Below are 20238 nucleotides of genomic sequence, written 5' to 3' on the forward strand. Positions count from 1 at the left end.
TGATAGCGAATTAAGCATACTTAGGTGCTAATTAGGTCGCAACCTATCTAGCCAATGGTAACCCTTTCACTTGGAATGTACCCTTTTATAGTGTGCAGGAGTCATGTGACTAATCAATCCCCAAATGGCAATAAGCTCAAAGTTTTGCAAAAATCTTTAAACTTCTCTCATGTGAGACACTTCATAAACATATCTGCCACATTATCGTGTGCAGCCAGGCTTATCTCTCCTGCAATGAGCCTCTTGTTGCCATGTCAACAAATGGGAAGTAGATGCAAAAGCAGCAATAATGATGTGGCATTATTAATGACTAGGATGATAACTTAGCAACTCAGTCAGGTTAACCATGTTGACATAGATAGTTGAGATGACATGATGCTTATGTGGAGTCTCCCAAAGCTGAGATGGACACAAGGTGACATAGACATGTAGAAGGTGTACCCACCAAGCCTAGTATACAAAAGCCAATTTGGCTTACACATAGCATGGGTTCAAGGCTTGGTTCATTACCAAGCCTAGATTGCCAAAACTAAAAATGCTTAGGTTTTGACTTACATAGATATAAAATAAGGATTTTCACTTTCTTGGGGAGAAAAATGGGCTTTGCAAACTCAAATTAACCTAATTTATTTCAAATAAATTGACCGTTTTAATTACCTTTACCCACGTGAGTTTAGAGTAATTTACATAAATATTGAATTCTTAATCATTAAATTATAAAACTTTCACAAGTCCTTTAACATATTGCTATAATTTTCTAAATGAGACCTAAAAAAACTAACCGTTAAATTCACAATTTTACTTTAGTCTCACATTCTATCAAACTTCATCTAATTTTTAAATGTTAGGTCTCCAAAATTAAGCATTGTAAGATGTCAATCTTATGTGTACAAAAAGTAGTGTCATTTTTAGTACTAGTAAGTTCTTAAAATAATTTTAAAAATTAGAAACAAAAATTAAAAAAAAATATACCAATATATCAAGTTAAGCAATGATTGGAGATAAGATAAAAAATTGCTTAGCATGCTAGAAACATTGCTAGAAACATTGAGAGGGCTGAGGGACATACAACAGTTCTTGCCATAGGAACTACAATTTCATTCAATGTAGTTGCTTAGAGTACCTATCGCCAGTCTACCCCAGCTCTTTTTTTTCTAATGTAGACACAATAAAACTAACACAACTTTATGTCCTACTCCTTGTCATGGACAAGTGTAATGTAAAACTTGACAAATACAAAAAGACAAACTTTGGGATATATACTTGGATAACTTTGCTTCTCATAATAATTATGGGGACATATACTTGCATAACTTTGCTTTTCATGATAATTATGGAGGTACATGCTTACATAACTTTGCTTTTCATGATAATTATGGAGCTACATGCAATTTGTAAAATGGAGATTGCAAGAGTTGGGTATAACAGAGTAGGTGAGCTAGAGTAGAGCAGGTGATCTAGAGTTATGGTGAGGCACTTTTATCATTTGCAGATATAGAGACGCTGCGTAGAAGCACGGTTTCCACTGTCAAGCCTGGCCCAAAGCCTAGCAAAACACCCCACTCTAACCCCTCACCTGTTGTGGCGGCCCCTTCATGGAGCGACTTCTTGCGCATGTAGTCCATGATGAAGAGCACGCAGGCGCTAGACATGTTGCCGTAGTCAGCCAACACGGCACGGCTGGCATGCATTCTGTCGGGTTTAAGACGCAGCTTCTCCTCCACTTGGTCCAAGATGGCCGGGCCGCCGGGGTGGGCGATCCAGAAGATGTTGTTGAGGTCGATAGGAGCGGCTACATCACCGAAAGCGTGATGAAAAGAGTCACGAAGGACGTTGCCAATGTTCTTGGAGATGATCCCGGGGACGTCCTTCATGAGGTGGAAGGTGAGGCCGACCTCGCGCAGGTGGCCGTCTATAGCGCCGTCGCTGTCCGGCAGGATGGTTGACCCCGTCCAGTGCATTTCGAACAAGGGCCGTTCCACGTCCGGGACAGGATCGGCGCCAACGATAATGGCGGCCGCTCCGTCGCCAAACAGCGCCTGGCCGACCAAGCTGTCCAAATGGGTTTCACTGGGCCCTCGGAAGGTGACAGCGGTGACCTCGCTGCAGACAACAAGCACACGCGCGCCCCTGTTGTTCTCCGCCAGGTCCTTGGCGACCCGCATGACTGTGCCTCCGGCAAAGCAGCCCTGCTGATACATCATCAGCCTCTTCACAGATGGGCGCAGCCCAAGCAGCTTGGTGAGCGCCCAGTCGGCGCCGGGCATGTCCACCCCGCTCGTCGTGCAGAACACCAAGTGCGTTATCTTGGACTTGGGCTGCGCCCACTCTTTAATAGCCTTGATAGCCGCCTCCTTCCCAAGCTTGGGAACCTCCACCACTACAATGTCTTGCCTCGCATCCAGCGACTTCTCCCAGTAGGCACACATGCTGGGGTTCTCCTTGAGTATCTCCTCGGTGAGCAGCATGTATCTTCTCTTGATACCGGACTTGTCGCCTGCATGAGTGTAAGAAACAACAGTATTACAACGTCAGTAAGGACTTGTATCACAGCTATGATATCCCGGCAACCCACAGGCACTACCTACACTTACACATGCGCTGGAATTTTCGCTTCAAGTCAGTCATGTGATTGCTATTCGTGATGTTGAAGTAGAAATCAGGATAGGTGCTCTGATCAACTACATTGGATGGATTGGCAGTTCCTATGGCAAGAACTGTTGCAGGTCCCTCAGCCCTCTCAACGTTTCTAGCTACCAAAGAAGCCATGGGCGCTTCAAGCTCTGCGGACGCGGTGACAGATCTAGCAAAGGTGCGTGGAATTTAAAGAGGCTGCCTTGAATGCAGAGAAGGGGACGACGTAGGTCGAGGAAGGGAAACGACGAGGCCAAAAGTGGGCAAGGGGCAACAACATGCGTGAAGGAAGAAGCCACGATTGAATAATCACTTGCTGAGTACTCGTGGGCGCATCAGGCCCCTAGCCTGCGAAAGTTCTTATTAATGGGCATTTGAGGAGATGTGGCACAACATAACATCAATCCTTTTCACAATGGCCTGAAGATGCAGTGTTAACGTTGAACAACCATTTTCTTCCTACTTTCACCTACTTATTACAACTAGATTTGAAATTTTTGAAGAGTTTTTTTCCCCCTTAGATGGTTTAAAGTGAACCAATATTATTTCTCCCACTATCTTGAAATGGAAATTTCAAGGTTTGAACTCGTTTAAAGTGAACCAATATTTTTCCAAACCTTTAAACCAATATTTTCCCAAACCTTGACTTATCCGGGCACCCGGTCTCATTGACAATGTGGATATTCTTGCGTAACTTTTGTTCTCGAGTCTACTTCTATCACATACAAGACAACCACACTGCACACTCTGATAAAGAGACTTAGAAGTACACAGGTTTAAAGAATAAATTGCAAATGAATTCCAACATTAATGTGATGTAAGATAGCTGAGTGTTAGAAAGGGTGGATGCATGGTAAGGGTGCTCACCTTTGTTCGCTTGGGCGCCCTCGGAAATAGGCCGAAAACTAGCCTTTCTGCACGTTTAATGTCCAATCACCTTTAGCTAAGAAAGGAATTTCATACAAGATCTTCTAATGAAATGTCACACATGAAGTCAGGTACCTAATGTGACGTGCGTGTAGCACCACTGCGAGTGCCCTCACAACGGAGGGATCGGCGACTAGTTCACCACCCAGCCATAGAGGAGAATGAGGATTACCTCCTCATTCCCGGGCTATAAAGTGTGTGGCATGCCGTCCACACTAGCCCGGCCGCCCATGTCTCCGCACGGGCGTCCTCTCTCCCACTGAACCCCGGATGGCCTCGACACTTCGGCCGAGCGCTGCCATCCGGTCCGCCGATGGTAACAGGCGTTACAGCCTACGTGACATTACCCCCCCTTAAGAGGAGTTTTCGTCCTCGAAAACAAACAAGGAAAATCGCTTAGAAATTGCACTAAACACTATATTCGTGAGTTTGGGAATTTCCCAACTCCCATTTTTTGAATACTAAAAAGGTGGGACCTGGATAACATGCCTATAAGTTTTTCAAAACCATATCATGTGACCTATTGTTGGAAAGCGCTTGGAAAATGGAATCTAGTGAGCTATAGAGCGCTCAATTTGGAGTAACGGTGTTCAAGTTATGATTAATCCAAAGATTTGACCATGTGTCCCAAACTTATGGGAAATTCCCATATTCCCCAATATGGTATTACTACGGCGTTCCCAAGTAGCTGATTCCTTGTCTCTGTCCTTCCATTTAACTAGTATCTCAGGGTATAGTGTATGGCGGGTTTTGTCATTGTCGATACCCAAGAATCCTTTCCGGTTCATGTGGTATCTTTGGTGGAGTGATCAATTCCACCAAAATATCTAGAGAAACTACGTTCTCTAACCCGTGAACTGATTTCTTCAGTTTACTAACATGGAAGACAGGATGAACTTGAGAACTCTCCGGTAACTCAAGTTTGTAGGCTACGTCCCCAATCTTCTTAAGGACCTTGAAAGGACCGCAATATCTAGGATAAAGTTTATCACACTTTCCCGTTTTCATGGTTGCTGACTGCGCAGGAACCTTTAAAAATACAAAGTCACCTTCTGCAAAGGTCACTTGTCTGCGTTCTTTATCGGCAAATGTTTTAGCGCGATCCTGTGCGCTACGAATGCTCTCGCATGTAGCTTTGAGCATATCATTCATATCTTCAAGGAACTCCTTGACAGATTGAATCTTCTTCTTATCTAGGCCTACAGCCAACGGAGACCTCGGCTGAAAACCATACATCAACATGAATGATGGTGTAAAGCCAGTTGTTGAATGCTTGGAGCTGTTATAAGCAAACTCCAATATGGGCAAATATTCTTCCCAATTTGATTGCTTCTTACTTACATAAGAACGCAACATATCCTCGAGTATTTGGTTAACCCTTTTTGACCATCAGACTCCGGATGGTCCGCCGTACTCATACTTAGAGTAGTATCCAGCTTTTTGAAGACTTCCCTCCAAAAGTGGCTGTTGAACTTTCTATCTCTATCCGACACTATATCTGCGGGGGCAAGCCATATAGCTTGTAGAGATGTTCAATAAAGAGTTTTGCCAACTCTGGCATTTTTACCATTTTCTTGGTGGCAATAAATTTTGCCATCTTGGTTAACCTATCCACCACCACCTAGACCGAGTCATTACCTTGACTTGTCGTGGGTAAACCGGTGATGAAATCCATGGATATGCTTTCCCATTTCCCTTAAGGAATGCTTAAAGGATGGAACAAGCCCCCAACCTTTAGCCTTTCACGCTTATTGACCTGAAACTTATTGCATTGCAGCACATAAGTCTGGACGTCCTTGAACAAACTAGGCCAATAAAATTGTCGTTTGACTAGTGCATAGGTCTTTTGTATCCCGGGATGACCAGCACTTGGACTATCATGACTTTCTCTAAGAATGCATGCTCGAAAGTCACCAATAGTTGGTACACACACCCTACCCTTGTAGAGTAAGTACCCGTCGTCAATGGAGTAGTTAGCATACTTCTCCCTACGACGAAGTTTAGCATCATCCTTTGAAACCGTGTCGGAAAACAAAGGTGATGAAGGGCCTACGTCTGAGCTCTCCGACTCAAAACTATACCCCGAAGACTCGGCTAGCCTCTCCGGACTAACTCTCGCTTCGCTACCCGCCGCACCTACGGCCAATCTCTCCGGATTAGCATTACGTGCCAACGAGGAAGGTGGGCACGGCTGTGACAAAGTGCGTACGCGTACAGCGCACCAGACCTCTGTAAAGATAGGATCATGCTCACATAAGCCACGGAGTGATTCCAAGAACTCATTCCTGAAAACCGTAAAGCTTAACTCATTAATTTGTGGCATGCGGCTAAGCGCATCCGCCACAACATTATATTTACCCCTTTGGTAGCGAATCTGAAGGTCAAACTCCTGTAGGAGCTCCGCCCATCGAGCTTTCCGACCTTTCAACTTGTTTGACTCGAAAGCCATGTCAGGCTTTCGTGATCCGTACGTACTTCAAAAGTGGCACCATATAAATAGTGTCTCCACTTTTTAAGTGCATGTACGATGGCCAGTAACTCCCGCTCGTAAACCGAGTAGTTACGCTGAGCCCTATCTAATTTCTTGCTCTCAAATGCAACAGGGCGTCCCCTTTGCAAAATTACGGCTCCAATGGCCTCACCACTAACGTCTGTCTCAAGACAAACGGCTCAGTAGGGTCAACTATAGTCAAAACAGGTGCAGCTGTTATGGCTACCTTAAGTTTTTCGAAGCTTCTCTGTTGGTCTCCCTCCCAACATATATTCTTTGTTTTTGTGCGCAATTGATCCGTCAACGGGACTGCGATCTTCGCGTAGTCCTTTACATACTGTCGGTAAAACCCCGACATGCCAAGAAAAATCTGCAGTTCTTCGAGATTTTTCGGGGCTAGCCACTTTCTCAAGTTCCATCCGCGTACCATGGGCGAATATAATGTGGCCCAAATAGTGAATTTCTCTTTCAAAAAATTCACATTTGCTCTCCTAACTAGAACACTAATCGCAAATGTGCCAAGTGTTTTTTTACGCGTTTTGCTGTACACAAGAATATCATCTAGGAAAACTACTACGAATTTTCCTAAGTATGGACGTAAAACACTGTCCATCAGCGTCATAAAAGTCGCTGGAGCATTGGTTAGCCCAAACGTCATAACCAAAAACTCAAAGTGACCGAATCGTGTTCTGAATGCTGTCTTCGCAAAATCCTCGACCTTAATTCTAACTTGATGATACCCAGATCTCAGGTCTATCTTAGAGAAATATTTCAACCCATAGAGTTGATCAAACAACTCGTCCATAATCGCGACTTGATTAAGAGCCCGATAATCTATGCACATGCGCATAGAACCGTCTTTCTTCTTTACCAGAAGAATCGGTGATGCCCAAGGACTCGAACTAGGGCGAATAAACCCTTTCTCTAAGTATTCGGTCAACTGCTTTTCCACCTCTTGTGCCTCGGAGTGGCTCAACCTATAAGCAGGCTTGCTTATTGGTTTGCACCCAAGCATAACTTTGATGCCATGGTCTACTTCCCTTGATGGTGGTAAACCATCTGGAAGCTCTGTAGGAAAGACATCTTGAAATTCCTGCAATGAACTTTTCAAAGCATCTACGTACTTTGTTTTTAGAGTCTCTTTTGCCTTGGACTTTGTTGTTTCATCATCACATGCATGCCAAACAGGGTTTTCAGAAAACAGTGGGTCTCTTCCAAGGCTTTGTTTTCCATGTTTGTCTACGCAAACATTACTTTCAGTTTCAGCTACGGAAACAAAATTTACAAGAGGGTAACAAGCATATACTTGTGCTACCTGGCCGCTGCAGACCGCGTGGCATAATTGAGCGATGATATAAGTGGTGAAAAGGGGACACTACGGTCTCCCTGTAGGGTGATGATATTACCCCCAGACTCAAACTGTAATGTGTTGTGTAAATAACTCCGAACTAGGCTAGGACCGAGGCTATACAGCCACTCCCTGCCTAAGTCAACATCTGCTCTAGCCAAATGCATGACCGGGAAGTCAAGCATGGCCTCATAGTCCTGCATGATCAAAGGGACTCCCAAGACCACGGTATTCCATACCTTTTTATCATAACCATTGGCCAAACCAACGCTATACTCATGATCACTTGCGGTCTCTTTTAATTTCAACTTCTTGACCAATGAATAGTTCAAAAAGTTATGGCTAGCCCCATCGTCTATAAAGACAGTGACTCTACGGCCACCTATGGTGCCATACATGCGCACCATGTCATGCGGACCAACAGTAGGCTGCCATATAGCTGGTGTCACTGAACAAGCGTGACGCTCGTCACAATGACTCACCGTAACCTCTCTGAACTCTCCGGCACTGAGAGGTAGCGTCTGCACCGTGTGCAACTGCCTAGAGGATTTACCATCGCTCTTAGGCACCTTGCCACAAGTGCTTGCTTTTAACTTTGGGCAATCAACCTTGTTGTGCCCCACTTCATTGCAGTTGAAGCAACGATTTTCCTTTTGTGCTTGCAAGTACAGCTTCTTTTTGTGGGTTTCAGAACTTCGTTATTTCTTGAAGGGTCTTGGTTTTTTAGACCAACGACCTCCTGACTCCCCTCCGTCCTCTCCCCTCTTTTTTCACTACGGAAACCCTTTTAAACTCGACCCCTTTTTTCCTTTATCCACTGATCTCCCTGCCCCATCTCGCGCACCACGACGCTTGATGTCATCATAGATTTGCGCATACTTAATGGCCTGAGAGAGGTCCTTAGGCTGTAAGGGCTCTACATACTCAAGATAATCATTTGTTAGGCCTCGTTTGAAGCCCCTCAATGTTTGGAATGCATCGATTCCCTTCAACTTGAGTATGAGCTCTCTGTAGTGTACTGGGGGTGAGGGTCTTGTGTTCTATCGAACACGTCCCACGCATCCCAACTTCTCTCTTCTTCATTGCCTAGCAAAAACTCCTTTTGAAACATTGTTTCAAAAGCTGCCCAAGTGGTAGGGCGAGTGGTAAGACTTATCTACCACTTGTATGCCTTGCTAGACAATAAGAAACTAACCTCTACGGGCTGCACATGACTAGGCTACTTACGCAGCTCATGAATGTCCGACCATTTCGCTAAAAACATATTAACAGAATCCTTGTTACGCTCTCGTTCCTCGCCGCCAAAACTAGGCAACTTAAAATCTTTAAGTAACGCCGAGGCTGACTCTACGGCCTCGCAGGCACTGCGGCCTGTCCTCCCGGGACCACGAGTGAGGCTGTGCTCACGAACGCGTGTCGCAGGTGGGCGTCTATCACGAGGAAGAGGAGAAGATGTCGAAATAGTGGACAACACGTCTAGGCGTGTGGAGATGCCCTGCAGCATCGTGACCTCATCCTGGACCCTTTGTAAGGTCGTCAATTGCGTGTTAACATATCTAAACATCCCACTAGAGCGCTCCATCTCCGTGAGGATGTCGGCAGGGTCAGTAAGGTACTGGTCAAAGTCGTGGTCTGCCAAGAGGTCATCGTCCCCCTCGGCGACGTCAGTGTCCATATAATCCAGCTCATCGGTCGGAGCGGGTCAGCCCACAGGTCGGCGACCTCTACGGGCATGCCAAGGTCAAGGGCAGGGTCACGAGACGTGGAAGGTGCCTGCGGGTCACGAGACGTGCCCGGAGAGCGCCCCTCCAAACGGGAGACGGCCTGGCGTCTACGGCCAGCCAACTCGGTTAGGGTAAGGCCCGCGACCAAGGAGAGAAGTCCTGAAAAACCTACCGGACTAGTGGGTGGGGACACACTGGGACAACGGGCAGACATTTTTATTTACTTGCAATGTAAGCAATGCAATAAAACACGAATACACAACAGAAACATCGGATTATCTTTTGCCGGGATTATCCCTCCCGCCGAGTCGAGCCGAGAGAGAGGATCCGTTTTACTTTACTTTCATTTTTAATTTTATTAAAAATGAACAATGAAAATATATCACTCCCTGCAACTAGGCACTACGGCCTAGGAATTTCCAGGTGCTACGGCCGTATGTTTTCTCCTCTAGGTGCACACGTGCAGTGCACACGTGCTAGATGAAATTTCCTCTAGGCACTACGGCCATAGAAGTGTTCACTAGGCACAATGGCCGTAGAATGGCTCTCTCTCGAAGGACTCGGCACTACGACCGTGGGATTTGTCTTTCTCTTCGCACGCGGCGCTACGGCCGTGTGCGGTGGGTCTTCTCGTGGAAAATGGGCACTACGGCCACACGGCGCGACCACCGTGTTGGGTTTGTTTCGTGGGGTGTACCGTTGTTTTGTGTTTTTTTTAAATAATAATAAAAAATAACGGGCCGGCATCGCTTCTTCCGTGGTGGCCGCCCGCTGTGGCCAGGCCCCGCCGCCTAAGGGCTGGCCGTTGGGCTGGCCGCCCGCCGCTGCCTGGCCGCCCGCCGCCGCTGCCTGGCCGCCCGCTGGCATTGCCGCCTAAGGGCTGGCCGCTGGCATGGCCGCCCGCTGGCATGGCCGCCTGCCTGGGCTGGCCGCCATAGCCTCTTCGCCACCCCCTCAAACGAGCACGGCGCATGACGGAGCTCCTTCAACGCAGCCGTGGGGCTGGTGGGGCTGCTCTTCGCCCCCCCCACACTGAACAAAAAAATGTTTCGCCCCCCCAGGCTCTTCAACGCGGCCGTGGGCTGTGGTGGGGCTGATCTTCGCAGTGTGCTCTTCGCCCCCTTAACACACACAGTGTTTGCTGGCCATTGCCATGGGGCTGGTCTTCGCCCCTCCATCGCCACACACGGTACAGAGGCGGCGACTTCTCTCTTACCAACGAATTCGATTTGCAGACAATTTCAACACAGAGAGAAAAAAAAACAAAACGAGATGCTTACCGGCAATTCGTATAGTTGTGTGAGACGGGGAGAGAAAGAGAGAGTGAGAGAATTCTTCCCTTCAATTCTGTCTTGGCCGCCTCCCTCCACCCACTCCATTGGAGATAAGAGTGAGAAGATGAATGGTTGAAAACCATCGGTCACGCGCGAACTCTGACGACCCCATCGAACCACGCTCTGATACCAATGTGACGCGCGTGTAGCACCACTGCGGGTGCCCTCACAACAAACGGAGGGATCGGCGACTAGTTCACCACCCAGCCATAGAGGAGACTGAGGATTACCTCCTCATTCCCGGGCTATAAAGTGTGTGGCCTGCCGTCCACACTAGCCCGGCCGCCCATGTCTCCGCACGGGCGTCCTCTCCCACTGAACCCCAGATGGCCTCGACACTTCGGCCGAGCGCTGCCATCCGGTCCGCCGATGGTCACAGGCATTACAGCCTACGTGACACCTAATCATATAATCCAATCGAGAATTGGATATCTATAAGTACACATTTCCTTGTGCACACGCTTAGGAGGTATCTCATGTCATAGATTTGTCGATTGTATGACAATATGTCCTTAAAATGCAAAAAATCTTTTCATCTTACCTCCAATCAAGCCACTTTGAATATAATACATTCATATAACAAAGAGCTTAACTTCATTTATTGGTATATTTTTGAGTTTTATTTCTACTTTTTAAAATTATTTTAAGAACTTACCAGTGCTAAAAAATACGCTACTTTTTGTGCACATAAGATCGACATCTTACAATGCTTAATTTTAGAGATCCAATAGTAAAAATTAGATGAAGGTTGATAGAATATGAAACTAAAGTAAAATTCTAAATTTAATGGTTAGATTTTTTTTATCTTATTTAAAAAATTATGGCAATTTGTTAAAAGACTTGTGAAAGTTTTATAATATTACAATTGGTTATATATTGATTGTGCCTCGAGAGGATGGGCAGATGCATGGATACAGACATTCCTCTCCCCCGAGCATCCTCCAGTGGTGTCTGATGAGCACACAGGTCCTACGTTCATGGTCAGTTATGATGACCTGACAGATTTGCTACAGGAGGGTGATGTATTTGCTGTTATTGCCAGTGAGGGAAATAGCGAGGGAGTAGACTACTATCTGATGAGTTGCACTAGGCCAAAGTGCATGCTTGACCAGGATACAGTGGATGATCATGGGTTTTCTTATGACACCCATAGCATGATTGTGGCAGGCCGGTTCTACCAGCAGATTCGACTTCATCGGTCTTGAGTTCCAGCAGTGGAAGTGGGAGTTAGAGGCATTTGAGTTCTCTCATCTAGTGGTTGCTACCAGGCTCACTCTTGTTCGAGTACAGAGTCGAAAACACAGTTCTCACCCTCGTTTTTGGCTTCGAGTGGATGACCATGAGAGCATTCTAGAGCAGTTGAGAGCTAGAGAGGGTGCTGCTGACTAGATCTCTATCTTGATAGTGACTAAACTCAGACTAGCTGGGTTAGCTCACTTACATTGTACTTAGATTTTTGGGTAGTGACTAACCTCAGACTAGCTGGGGTAGCTCATTTTCATTTTGATGTACTTATTTGATGTTTATATCATTATGAGTTTTCTCATTATTGAGTATCATTACATTTTAGTTGATGTTCTTGATTTTATTATATTTTTTAACACTTTGGCTATCATATTGTTTGTTGAAAATCTCCATGCCATCATACTGGGGACCAAACTTTGCAAGCATGGGGAGGGGACCCACCCCCACATGCTTGCAAAGTTTGGTCACAATCAGAGCATGTTTGGATTGGCAATTAGCGCCCAGTGCGGGTTTTTCAAGTCTCTTGGTTCTTAAGAGGCCATGGAAAATCCGGGCCTTCCCCATACCATCGTACCCAAACATGCTCCGATGGGGACCAAACTTTGCAAGCATGTGGGGGTGGGTCCCCCCCACATGCTTGCAAAGTTTGGTCGCAATCAGAGCATGTTTGGATTGGTAATTGGCGCCCAGTGCGGGTTTTTCAAGTCTCTTGGTGCTTAAGAGGCCATGGAAAATCCGGGCCTTCCCCATACCATCGTACCCAAACATGCTCCGATGGGGACCAAACTTTGCAAGCATGTGGGGGTGGGTCCCCCCCACATGCTTGCAAAGTTTGGTCACAATCAGAGCATGTTTGGATTGGTAATTAGCGCCCAGTGCGGGTTTTTCAAGTCTCTTGGTGCTTAAGAGGCCATGGAAAATCCGGGCCTTCCCCATACCATCGTACCCAAACATGCTCCGATGGGGACCAAACTTTGCAAGCATGTGGGGGTGGGTCCCCCCCACATGCTTGCAAAGTTTGGTCACAATCAGAGCATGTTTGGATTGGTAATTGGCGCCCAGTGCGGGTTTTTCAAGTCTCTTGGTGCTTAAGAGGCCATGGAAAATCCGGGCCTTCCCCATACCATCGTACCCAAACATGCTCCGATGGGGACCAAACTTTGCAAGCATGTGGGGGTGGGTCTTCCCCACATGCTTGCAAAGTTTGGTCACAATCAGAGCATGTTTGGATTGGCAATTAACGCCCTGTGCGGGTTTTTCAAGTTTTTTGGTGCTTAAGAGGCCATGGAAAATCCGGGCCTTCCCCATACCATCATACCCAAACATGCTCCGATGGGGACCAAACTTTGCAAGCATGTGGGGGTGGATCCGCCCCACATGCTTGCAAAGTTTGGTCACAATCAGAGCATGTTTGGATTGGCAATTGGCGCCCAGTGCGGGTTTTTCAAGTCTCTTGGTGCTTAAGAGGCCATGGAAAATCCGGGCCTTCCCCATACCATCGTACCCAAACATGCTCCGATGGGGACCAAACTTTGCAAGCATGGGGGGATGGGTCCCCTCCACATGCTTGAAAAGTTTGGTCACAATCAGAGCATGTTTGGATTGGCAATTAGCACCCAGTGCGGGTTTTTCAAGTCTCTTGGTGCTTAAGAGGCCATGGAAAATCCGGGCCTTCCCCATACCATCGTACCCAAACATGCTTCGATGGGGACCAAACTTTGCAAGCATGTGGGGGTGGGTCCCCCCCAACATGCTTGCAAAGTTTGGTCCCCATCAGAGCATGTTTGGGTACGATGGTATGGGGAAGGCCCGGATTTTCCATGGACTCTTAAGCACCAAGAGACTTGAAAAACCCGCACATGGCGCTAATTGCCAATCCAAACATGCTCTGATTGTGACCAAACTTTGCAAGCATGTGGGGGGGACCCACCCCCACATGCTTGCAAAGTTTGGTCCCCATCGGAGCATGTTTGGGTACGATGGTATGGGGAAGGCCCGGATTTTCCATGGCCTCTTAAGAACCAAGAGACTTGAAAAACCCGCACTGGGCGCTAATTGCCAATCCAAACATGCTCTGATTGTGACCAAACTTTGCAAGCATCTGGGGGGGACCCACCCCCACATGCTTGCAAAGTTTGGTCCCCATCGGAGCATGTTTGGGTACGATGGTATGGGGAAGGCCCGGATTTTCCATGGCCTCTTAAGCACCAAGAGACTTGAAAAACCCGCACAGGGCGCTAATTGCCAATCCAAACATGCTCTGATTGTGACCAAACTTTGCAAGCATGTGGGGAGGACCCACCCCCACATGCTTGCAAAGTTTGGTCCCCATCGGAGCATGTTTGGGTACGATGGTATGGGGAAGGCCCGGATTTTCCATGGCCTCTTAAGAACCAAGAGACTTGAAAAACCCGCACTGGGCGCTAATTGCCAATCCAAACATGCTCTGATTGTGACCAAAATTTGCAAGCATGTGGGGGGGACCCACCCCCACATGCTTGCAAAGTTTGGTCCCCATCGGAGCATGTTTGGGTACGATGGTATGGGGAAGGCCCGGATTTTCCATGGCCTCTTAAGCACCAAGAGACTTCAAAAACCCGCACTGGGCGCCAATTAGCAATCTAAACATGTTCTGATTGTGACCAAACTTTGCAAGCATGTGGGGGTGGGTCCCCTCCCCATGCTTGCAAAGTTTGGTCCCCACATCAGAGCATGTTTGGGTACGATGGCATGGAGATTTTCAACAAACAATATGATAGCCAAAGTGTTAAAAAATATAATAAAATCAAGAACATCAACTAAAATGTAATGATACTCAATAATGAGAAAACTCATAATCATATAAACATCAAATAAGTACATCAGAATGAAAATGAGCTACCCCAGCTAGTCTGAGGTTAGTCACTGCCCAAAAATCTAAGTACAATGTAAGTGAGCTAACCCAGCTAGTCTGAGTTTAGTCACTATCAACAGCAACCCAATCAAAATCGTCATCTCTAACTGCCGGTCGATGTGCGCGTCGAGGCTGCTGTGCACGTCGAGGAGGCTGTGCCGGCTGCGGGGGTCGTCGAATGTCTGCGGCGGGGAGGTCTGCCTCAAAGGCAAGATCGTGAACTGGTGCCAGTGTACTCGGGAGCTCACGAGTCCCAAAAGCTGCTATGGCCCTCTCTCTCTCTCTACGTTGTGCTAATGCAAGACGCCTCTGTCTGTAAACCCAAAATCTATAATCTGCAATGGTGCATGTCTGCCACTCTGCTCGTGTAAGCTCCTCTGCTGTAAGGACACGCTGCTCATGAGAAGCAGCACTGCTGCTAGCACCATCACCCCCGCTGTGCCACTAGGGCCAGCACCACCCACGCGCTCATATGCTGTCACCTGGCTCTCATGTAGGACTCTCTGGTAAGCGTCGAACTCATGTGAGCTCCACTCTATCTCAGGAGGCACCTCAGGCTCCTGGGCTCTATCGTCGAAGGCGTCGAGTCCCAAGTCCATAGCTGATGTAAAGTCGACAGGCCTGCCAGTCCTGGCATCTACTCGAACAAGGCCTGGGTGAAGATCATCGATGCCCAATACCCTGTACGTCGCTAGGTCGACGCGTGCGCACGGCAGGATGGGCATGCTGAGAACCGGACGAGCTCCTGGGTGATGCAAGACAAGTGGAAAATATGTCCACATCCCAGGGCATATCCTCCTGTACTATCAATGTCCTCGATACATAAACAGCAGCACGCATCACGTAGGAAGGGTGGTGCATCCTACGGGAGAGGTCGTCGAAAAACCTCTGTGAAACAGGCCGTGGATATAACGGTAGGTAAGGCACTGTCACGTCCGATGATCTACGATACTATCGAACATGCAGTATCAGCTGCTCTGCCCTGTGCTGGGCAATCTGCTCCATAATCTGATGATGCTGTGCCTCAGCTCTGGAGCTCTCTACCTCGGTCCGAGCCTACGCAAAAAAGTAAAGCATTAAAATAATTGATTAGTCTCTCATTAGGTATTACTTAAAGAAATTTATAACTTAGGACCTTAATTATAACTCTTTTACGTGCAAGAGAAACCTACCTGCTGGATGTCGGACTCTCTCAGATGCTGTGCCTCTGCACTAGCTGCCTCTGCCATCTGTAATGCAGCTCGGAGGCGGTCAATCTCCGCTCTCGCCTCTACCAACTCCTGAGTGAGCCTCTGAGTGGTAGGTGTGGGAACCTGCGTGACACAATCAACCATGCTGCTCATGTAAAAATATAGAAAAGTACATATAAACATGAAGATAAATGACCAAAAAAACTTAAGACGTAATATATATGTAAATACCTCCACATCTGTCGTTGGTATAGATCGTGAGAATAGGCGCACCACGTGCTGGATGCTCTCCGTGGTACTCCGTACGTCAATGCCGCCGACCTGCGTGCCAAGAGCCTCTACTGTCGACAATGGCACAAATGAAGGATCTGTGGTAGGTGCTACACGAAGGGCTGGTGGAGGCCGCCTACCCTGGTCCTGGAGATGGCCTCGGCCAGCACCACCACCCGGACGATGGGGCTGGTGTAATCGACCTCCTCCCCTAAGACAAACTCCGCATATAACTGCTTTGCGAAGTATATGGGAATCTGGCGGTTGTTCGGCATCCTCCCATATGCGGCAACATATCGACTATAGATATGTGCCGCCATACGAGGATGCGAACACCGCGAAATAGTGAGGGGCTTGCCCGCCGCCCCAGGCCTCATCCCACGACTATCGAGGAAAAGATCTAGGTAAGCCCCATCCCTAATAGGAGCAAGATCACAGACCTGACGATATGTCAGGCCATGTGACACAGGAGCAGCGCGATGGTGGGCTATCCACTCATCTACATAAACAATATCGTGAAGGCTACGAAGGGACGCAAGCATCGCCTCCAAGTCTGCCACGATATGTAATGTAGACGGAGTGTCTCTAGCACTCCTACGGATAGCCGCTAACTCGCGGTCTATCTCCGCGATGAGGTCCGCAATAGATGAGCGGCCCTCCTCGTGGCCCTCCATGCTAAAACCTAAGCCAAATGTGAAGGGTCCAATGTGAAGGATCTAATGTGAAGGGTCTAATGCTTAGTGCTAAGTAGCACTAATGAAGCTAAAAACAAAGCTAATGGGCTCACTAATACTAATCCAAATCAAGAGAGCAAGGAGAGTGAAAACGACTTGTGAAAATGAGGCAAAAAAAAAAGTTTTCCGGTTTTATAACCTCGATCGAGGTTCGGTAACATCATGCAATTTAGGGTTTGCAAGATTAACGCTCTGGATATTAGGGTTAGTGCAACTTACGGCCAAGATACACACCTAATTCTAGGGTTGGGGAAGGATCGACGACCGACTGAGATTTGATATTACTATCTCGTTCGAGGTAAATGGACGGCCACGATTTAAAGGCATTACCACGACAAGGTATCTCGACGGTCAAGATTCATTATATACCTCGATCGAGATATTTAAACGGCCGAGATCGCATCTTCCAACGTACGTGAATGGACGGTATAGATTGCGTTTCCGTATCTCGATCGAGATAATTGGACGGTGGATATTGCATCTACGTATCTCGATCGAGATATTTGGACGGTGCAGATTGAATCTTTGTATCTCGATCGAGATATTTGGACGGCTGAGATTTGAACTCAGTATCTCGATCGAGATATGGGGACGGTGGAGATTGTATCCGATTACCTCGAACAATGAATGGTCGCGATTGGATGTAAATTTCTCGTTCGAGATACGTGGACGATGGAGATGTGCTAGTCAAATATGCCTACTGGGATACAACGCGGCCCTGATGTGGATCCGAGTGGCATAGATATCTCGATCGAGATATTGTGGTGGCGGTGACATGTATTGGTGACATGGATGACGCCTGGAAACCCGGACCTGCTAGCGTGGCATTAGTTGGCATCTCGATCGAGATATGTCGATTTAGGCTCGGGAGGCACGTGTCGTCTTTTAATTCGCGGCACTATCACGATCGAGGTACTCCGCCCGAGATGCATGGATGTCCCAATTTTAGAGAGAGTGAACGAAAGTGAGTACCCTCATCTTGCAACCACCCTGCTAACTACTAGCAGTATTACTTAGCACTAGTAACTTCTACTGTGCTAATAGTATTGGCATTGTGCTAATAGTATTGCTATCTATTAGCACTACTAATAGCATTGCTAACATAACTGCTAACTAGCACTATTAATAGAAATTGCCCATTAGCTTTGTTAATTAAAACTACTAACATACATTGGTAACTAGTATTGCTAACTAGTACGAGTAAGCAATAGGGTGGGTTGTAGTAGTAACAATCATTGTTAACACATGCTACTCACTAGGACTATCTAATTAGTCACTATTAACATTACTATGAAGTTGCTAATGATTTTCTTGTTTGGTTTTATGCAGGTGGAGTTATTTCAATGATTCAAGGCACAACATATGTACTGCAAAATTCAGCTTCAATCTTTTGATTCCTTGAAGCTCTTTTTTGTAAGAAAATTGAAGGATTGGAATACGTGTTGTTGTAACTATCATGGCACAACATATGTACTACAAAATTCAGCTTCGATCTTTTGATTCCTTGAAGCTCTTTTTTGTAAGAAAATTGAAGGATTGGAATACGTGTTGTTGTATCTATCATGTGCAGATGTTCTATCTGAAGGATTCCTTCAACCAAATGCACTCTCTCCATAAATCTTCATGTCACTGCAAGTGCAATGTTTGCAGTACTTTAGACCCAGGTAGTGCATGCATTGCATCTACTTACACATACAAAAGTGTCACAACACTTTGGGAGTCCATCCTATGCCCAAAACAAGCTGAAGCAATCTTTCACCATCGAAAGTGTCTCATAGGCGAATGCAGTAGCTGCGGTGTAAAGAAATTACCATGTTGTCTGCAGAGATGGCTAATCAAGAACATATCATTTCTGTGAAGGTATTCAAAAATGTGAAGGTATTCAAAAATGTGGAGGTAGATATAATAAGCAAGGGAGTAAGAAAAAAGAAAAGATCTTGTATGCACAGAGATGAAATGCAATGAATTTGTCAAATTCTTAAAGAGTCGGCTACAATTCTTATCGATCATATTTAGTCCTAATGAAATAAACTTTGACTTCCGTGGACAATTTGATCGGGTGTGTCCAATCTTGTTACACCTATAACACTTCTTGGAATCATGTTTATTAGCTATTTGTGAATTATCTATCTTAGTGTTAATACCTGTGTTATTGTCATTAAGAGATGTGTCAATTTTGGAGAGGTTTTAGGGTTCAAAGATATTGATGCTGAGATTTGAGGATTCATTATTTTCTTAGAAAAATCATTTTTCTTTTCACAATTCAAAGCTAAAGAAATTGTTGAGCTAAGAGAATGTGGTCGAAACATATTTACCTCAGATCGAATTGTAGGTTTCAAACCTACTCTAAACTTTCTTCTTTGATCTGGCAAGCCTCACAATTCAAGGAGTGCATTGAGTGTAGTGTTAGTTGTGGATTTTACTGAAAAAGAATCAATGGAATTGCTCAGTATTCTGCAAGTAGAACATTGTCTTGCTTTTGTGATGCGTGCATGCAAGGACTTTGGAAAAGATGTGCTAATAAAGCACATGTTACATCTTGGGATTTTCATGTCTTAGAACCCTGTGATAGTCCATCTGAGGAGCGGACTTCTATGTTCTCAAGTGCACTGCAGAAACAGAAAGGGCAAAAGTGAATCATGTTGATGCATCGAGAAATGAAATTGGTAAGGGTCTTATTTTGTTAAGGGACACTACTATGAACAGACCAGTAGCTATTGCTATAGAATTCCAAGAAAAAATGCTCTAGAGGTCATGGTACTCTCGCATCTCACAAATATGCTTTCTTCAGATCTCTGTGAAATGTGATTCTCCTCTGTGGGGGCACTAGGTGCCTCTAGTGCCTCTGGTGGGTTTTTTTATGGTACTGAAGTATGAAATTGTTTGATAGTATCTTGTTGTAGTAGGAGGGAACTTTAATCACTATGCATGTATGTTGTTAACTGCTTGTACGTTTCTTGATTCAGTTTATGTTGTAAATGATATCTGTGAGATGAATGTTAATCCTTAATCCCTTTCCAAAATGGTTATTGGAGGATATTTTTCCTCCCCTTTAGCTTGCTGTTTTTAGATGCTTGGTCCAGCTTGTCATGCTTACATATAATCACATAAGCCTTCATGTATTATTTTCATTGCATGTGAATCACTTTGAGTTGAGTGCTTGGTTTGACTGCAAGTGACACCTTAGTTGTTGTTGTTTGTGTAGATATGAATTAGGTGTTTGCCGCCTTGGCTAGCTAGGTAAGAAGACCTCCCTTGCTAGCTAGCGTGCTGCTATTCCTCAATGGATGCCAACCAATCAATGGTTGGTATTCCCACACTAGCAGCCAACATAATTCTAGCCCTATGGTGTACGGAGCACCCTGGTTGATGCCAAACGGCTCAGTTCGACTCCCATTAGGGATTTATGAGTATTAACAAATAGTTGCAGCAAACTTCCATTCAATAG

At 46.0% G+C, this 20238-nt stretch overlaps 1 protein-coding gene across 2 annotated transcripts; it reads right to left on the reverse strand.

The window, feature by feature from the left end:
* Nucleotides 1-1263: 1263 nt before the first annotated feature.
* LOC147618430 (chalcone synthase 17-like) lies at nt 1264-2855 on the reverse strand. 2 transcript variants are annotated; one of them, XM_086774869.1, is made up of 2 exons: nt 2589-2855; nt 1264-2497 (listed from the first exon to the last, which is right to left on the reverse strand). In XM_086774869.1, the coding sequence occupies exons 1-2, from the start codon at nt 2767-2769 to the stop codon at nt 1464-1466; spliced, it is 1215 nt and encodes a 404-aa protein (XP_086630995.1). In that variant the 5' UTR covers nt 2770-2855; the 3' UTR covers nt 1264-1463. The 2 variants fall into 2 exon arrangements, with proteins under 2 accessions (XP_086630995.1, XP_086630996.1); XM_086774870.1 differs by having other exon boundaries at nt 2595-2834.
* Nucleotides 2856-20238: the final 17383 nt, after the last annotated feature.

Source organism: Cibotium barometz, chromosome 35 (genome assembly GCF_041138505.1).
Source record: "Cibotium barometz isolate CiBa-2024 chromosome 35, ASM4113850v1, whole genome shotgun sequence".
Taxonomy (NCBI): domain Eukaryota; kingdom Viridiplantae; phylum Streptophyta; class Polypodiopsida; order Cyatheales; family Cibotiaceae; genus Cibotium; species Cibotium barometz.

What these genes read in the sequence shown, in the direction of transcription:
- LOC147618430 (XM_086774869.1), bottom strand. Translation starts at nt 2,769, where the DNA reads ATGGCTTCTTTGGTAGCTAGAAACGTTGAGAGGGCTGAGGGACCTGCA. An exon ending in ATTCCAGCGCATGTGTAAGT is followed by an intron (nt 2,498 to 2,588) that starts GTAGGTAGTGCC and finishes ACACTCATGCAG; the next exon opens with GCGACAAGTCCGGTATCAAG.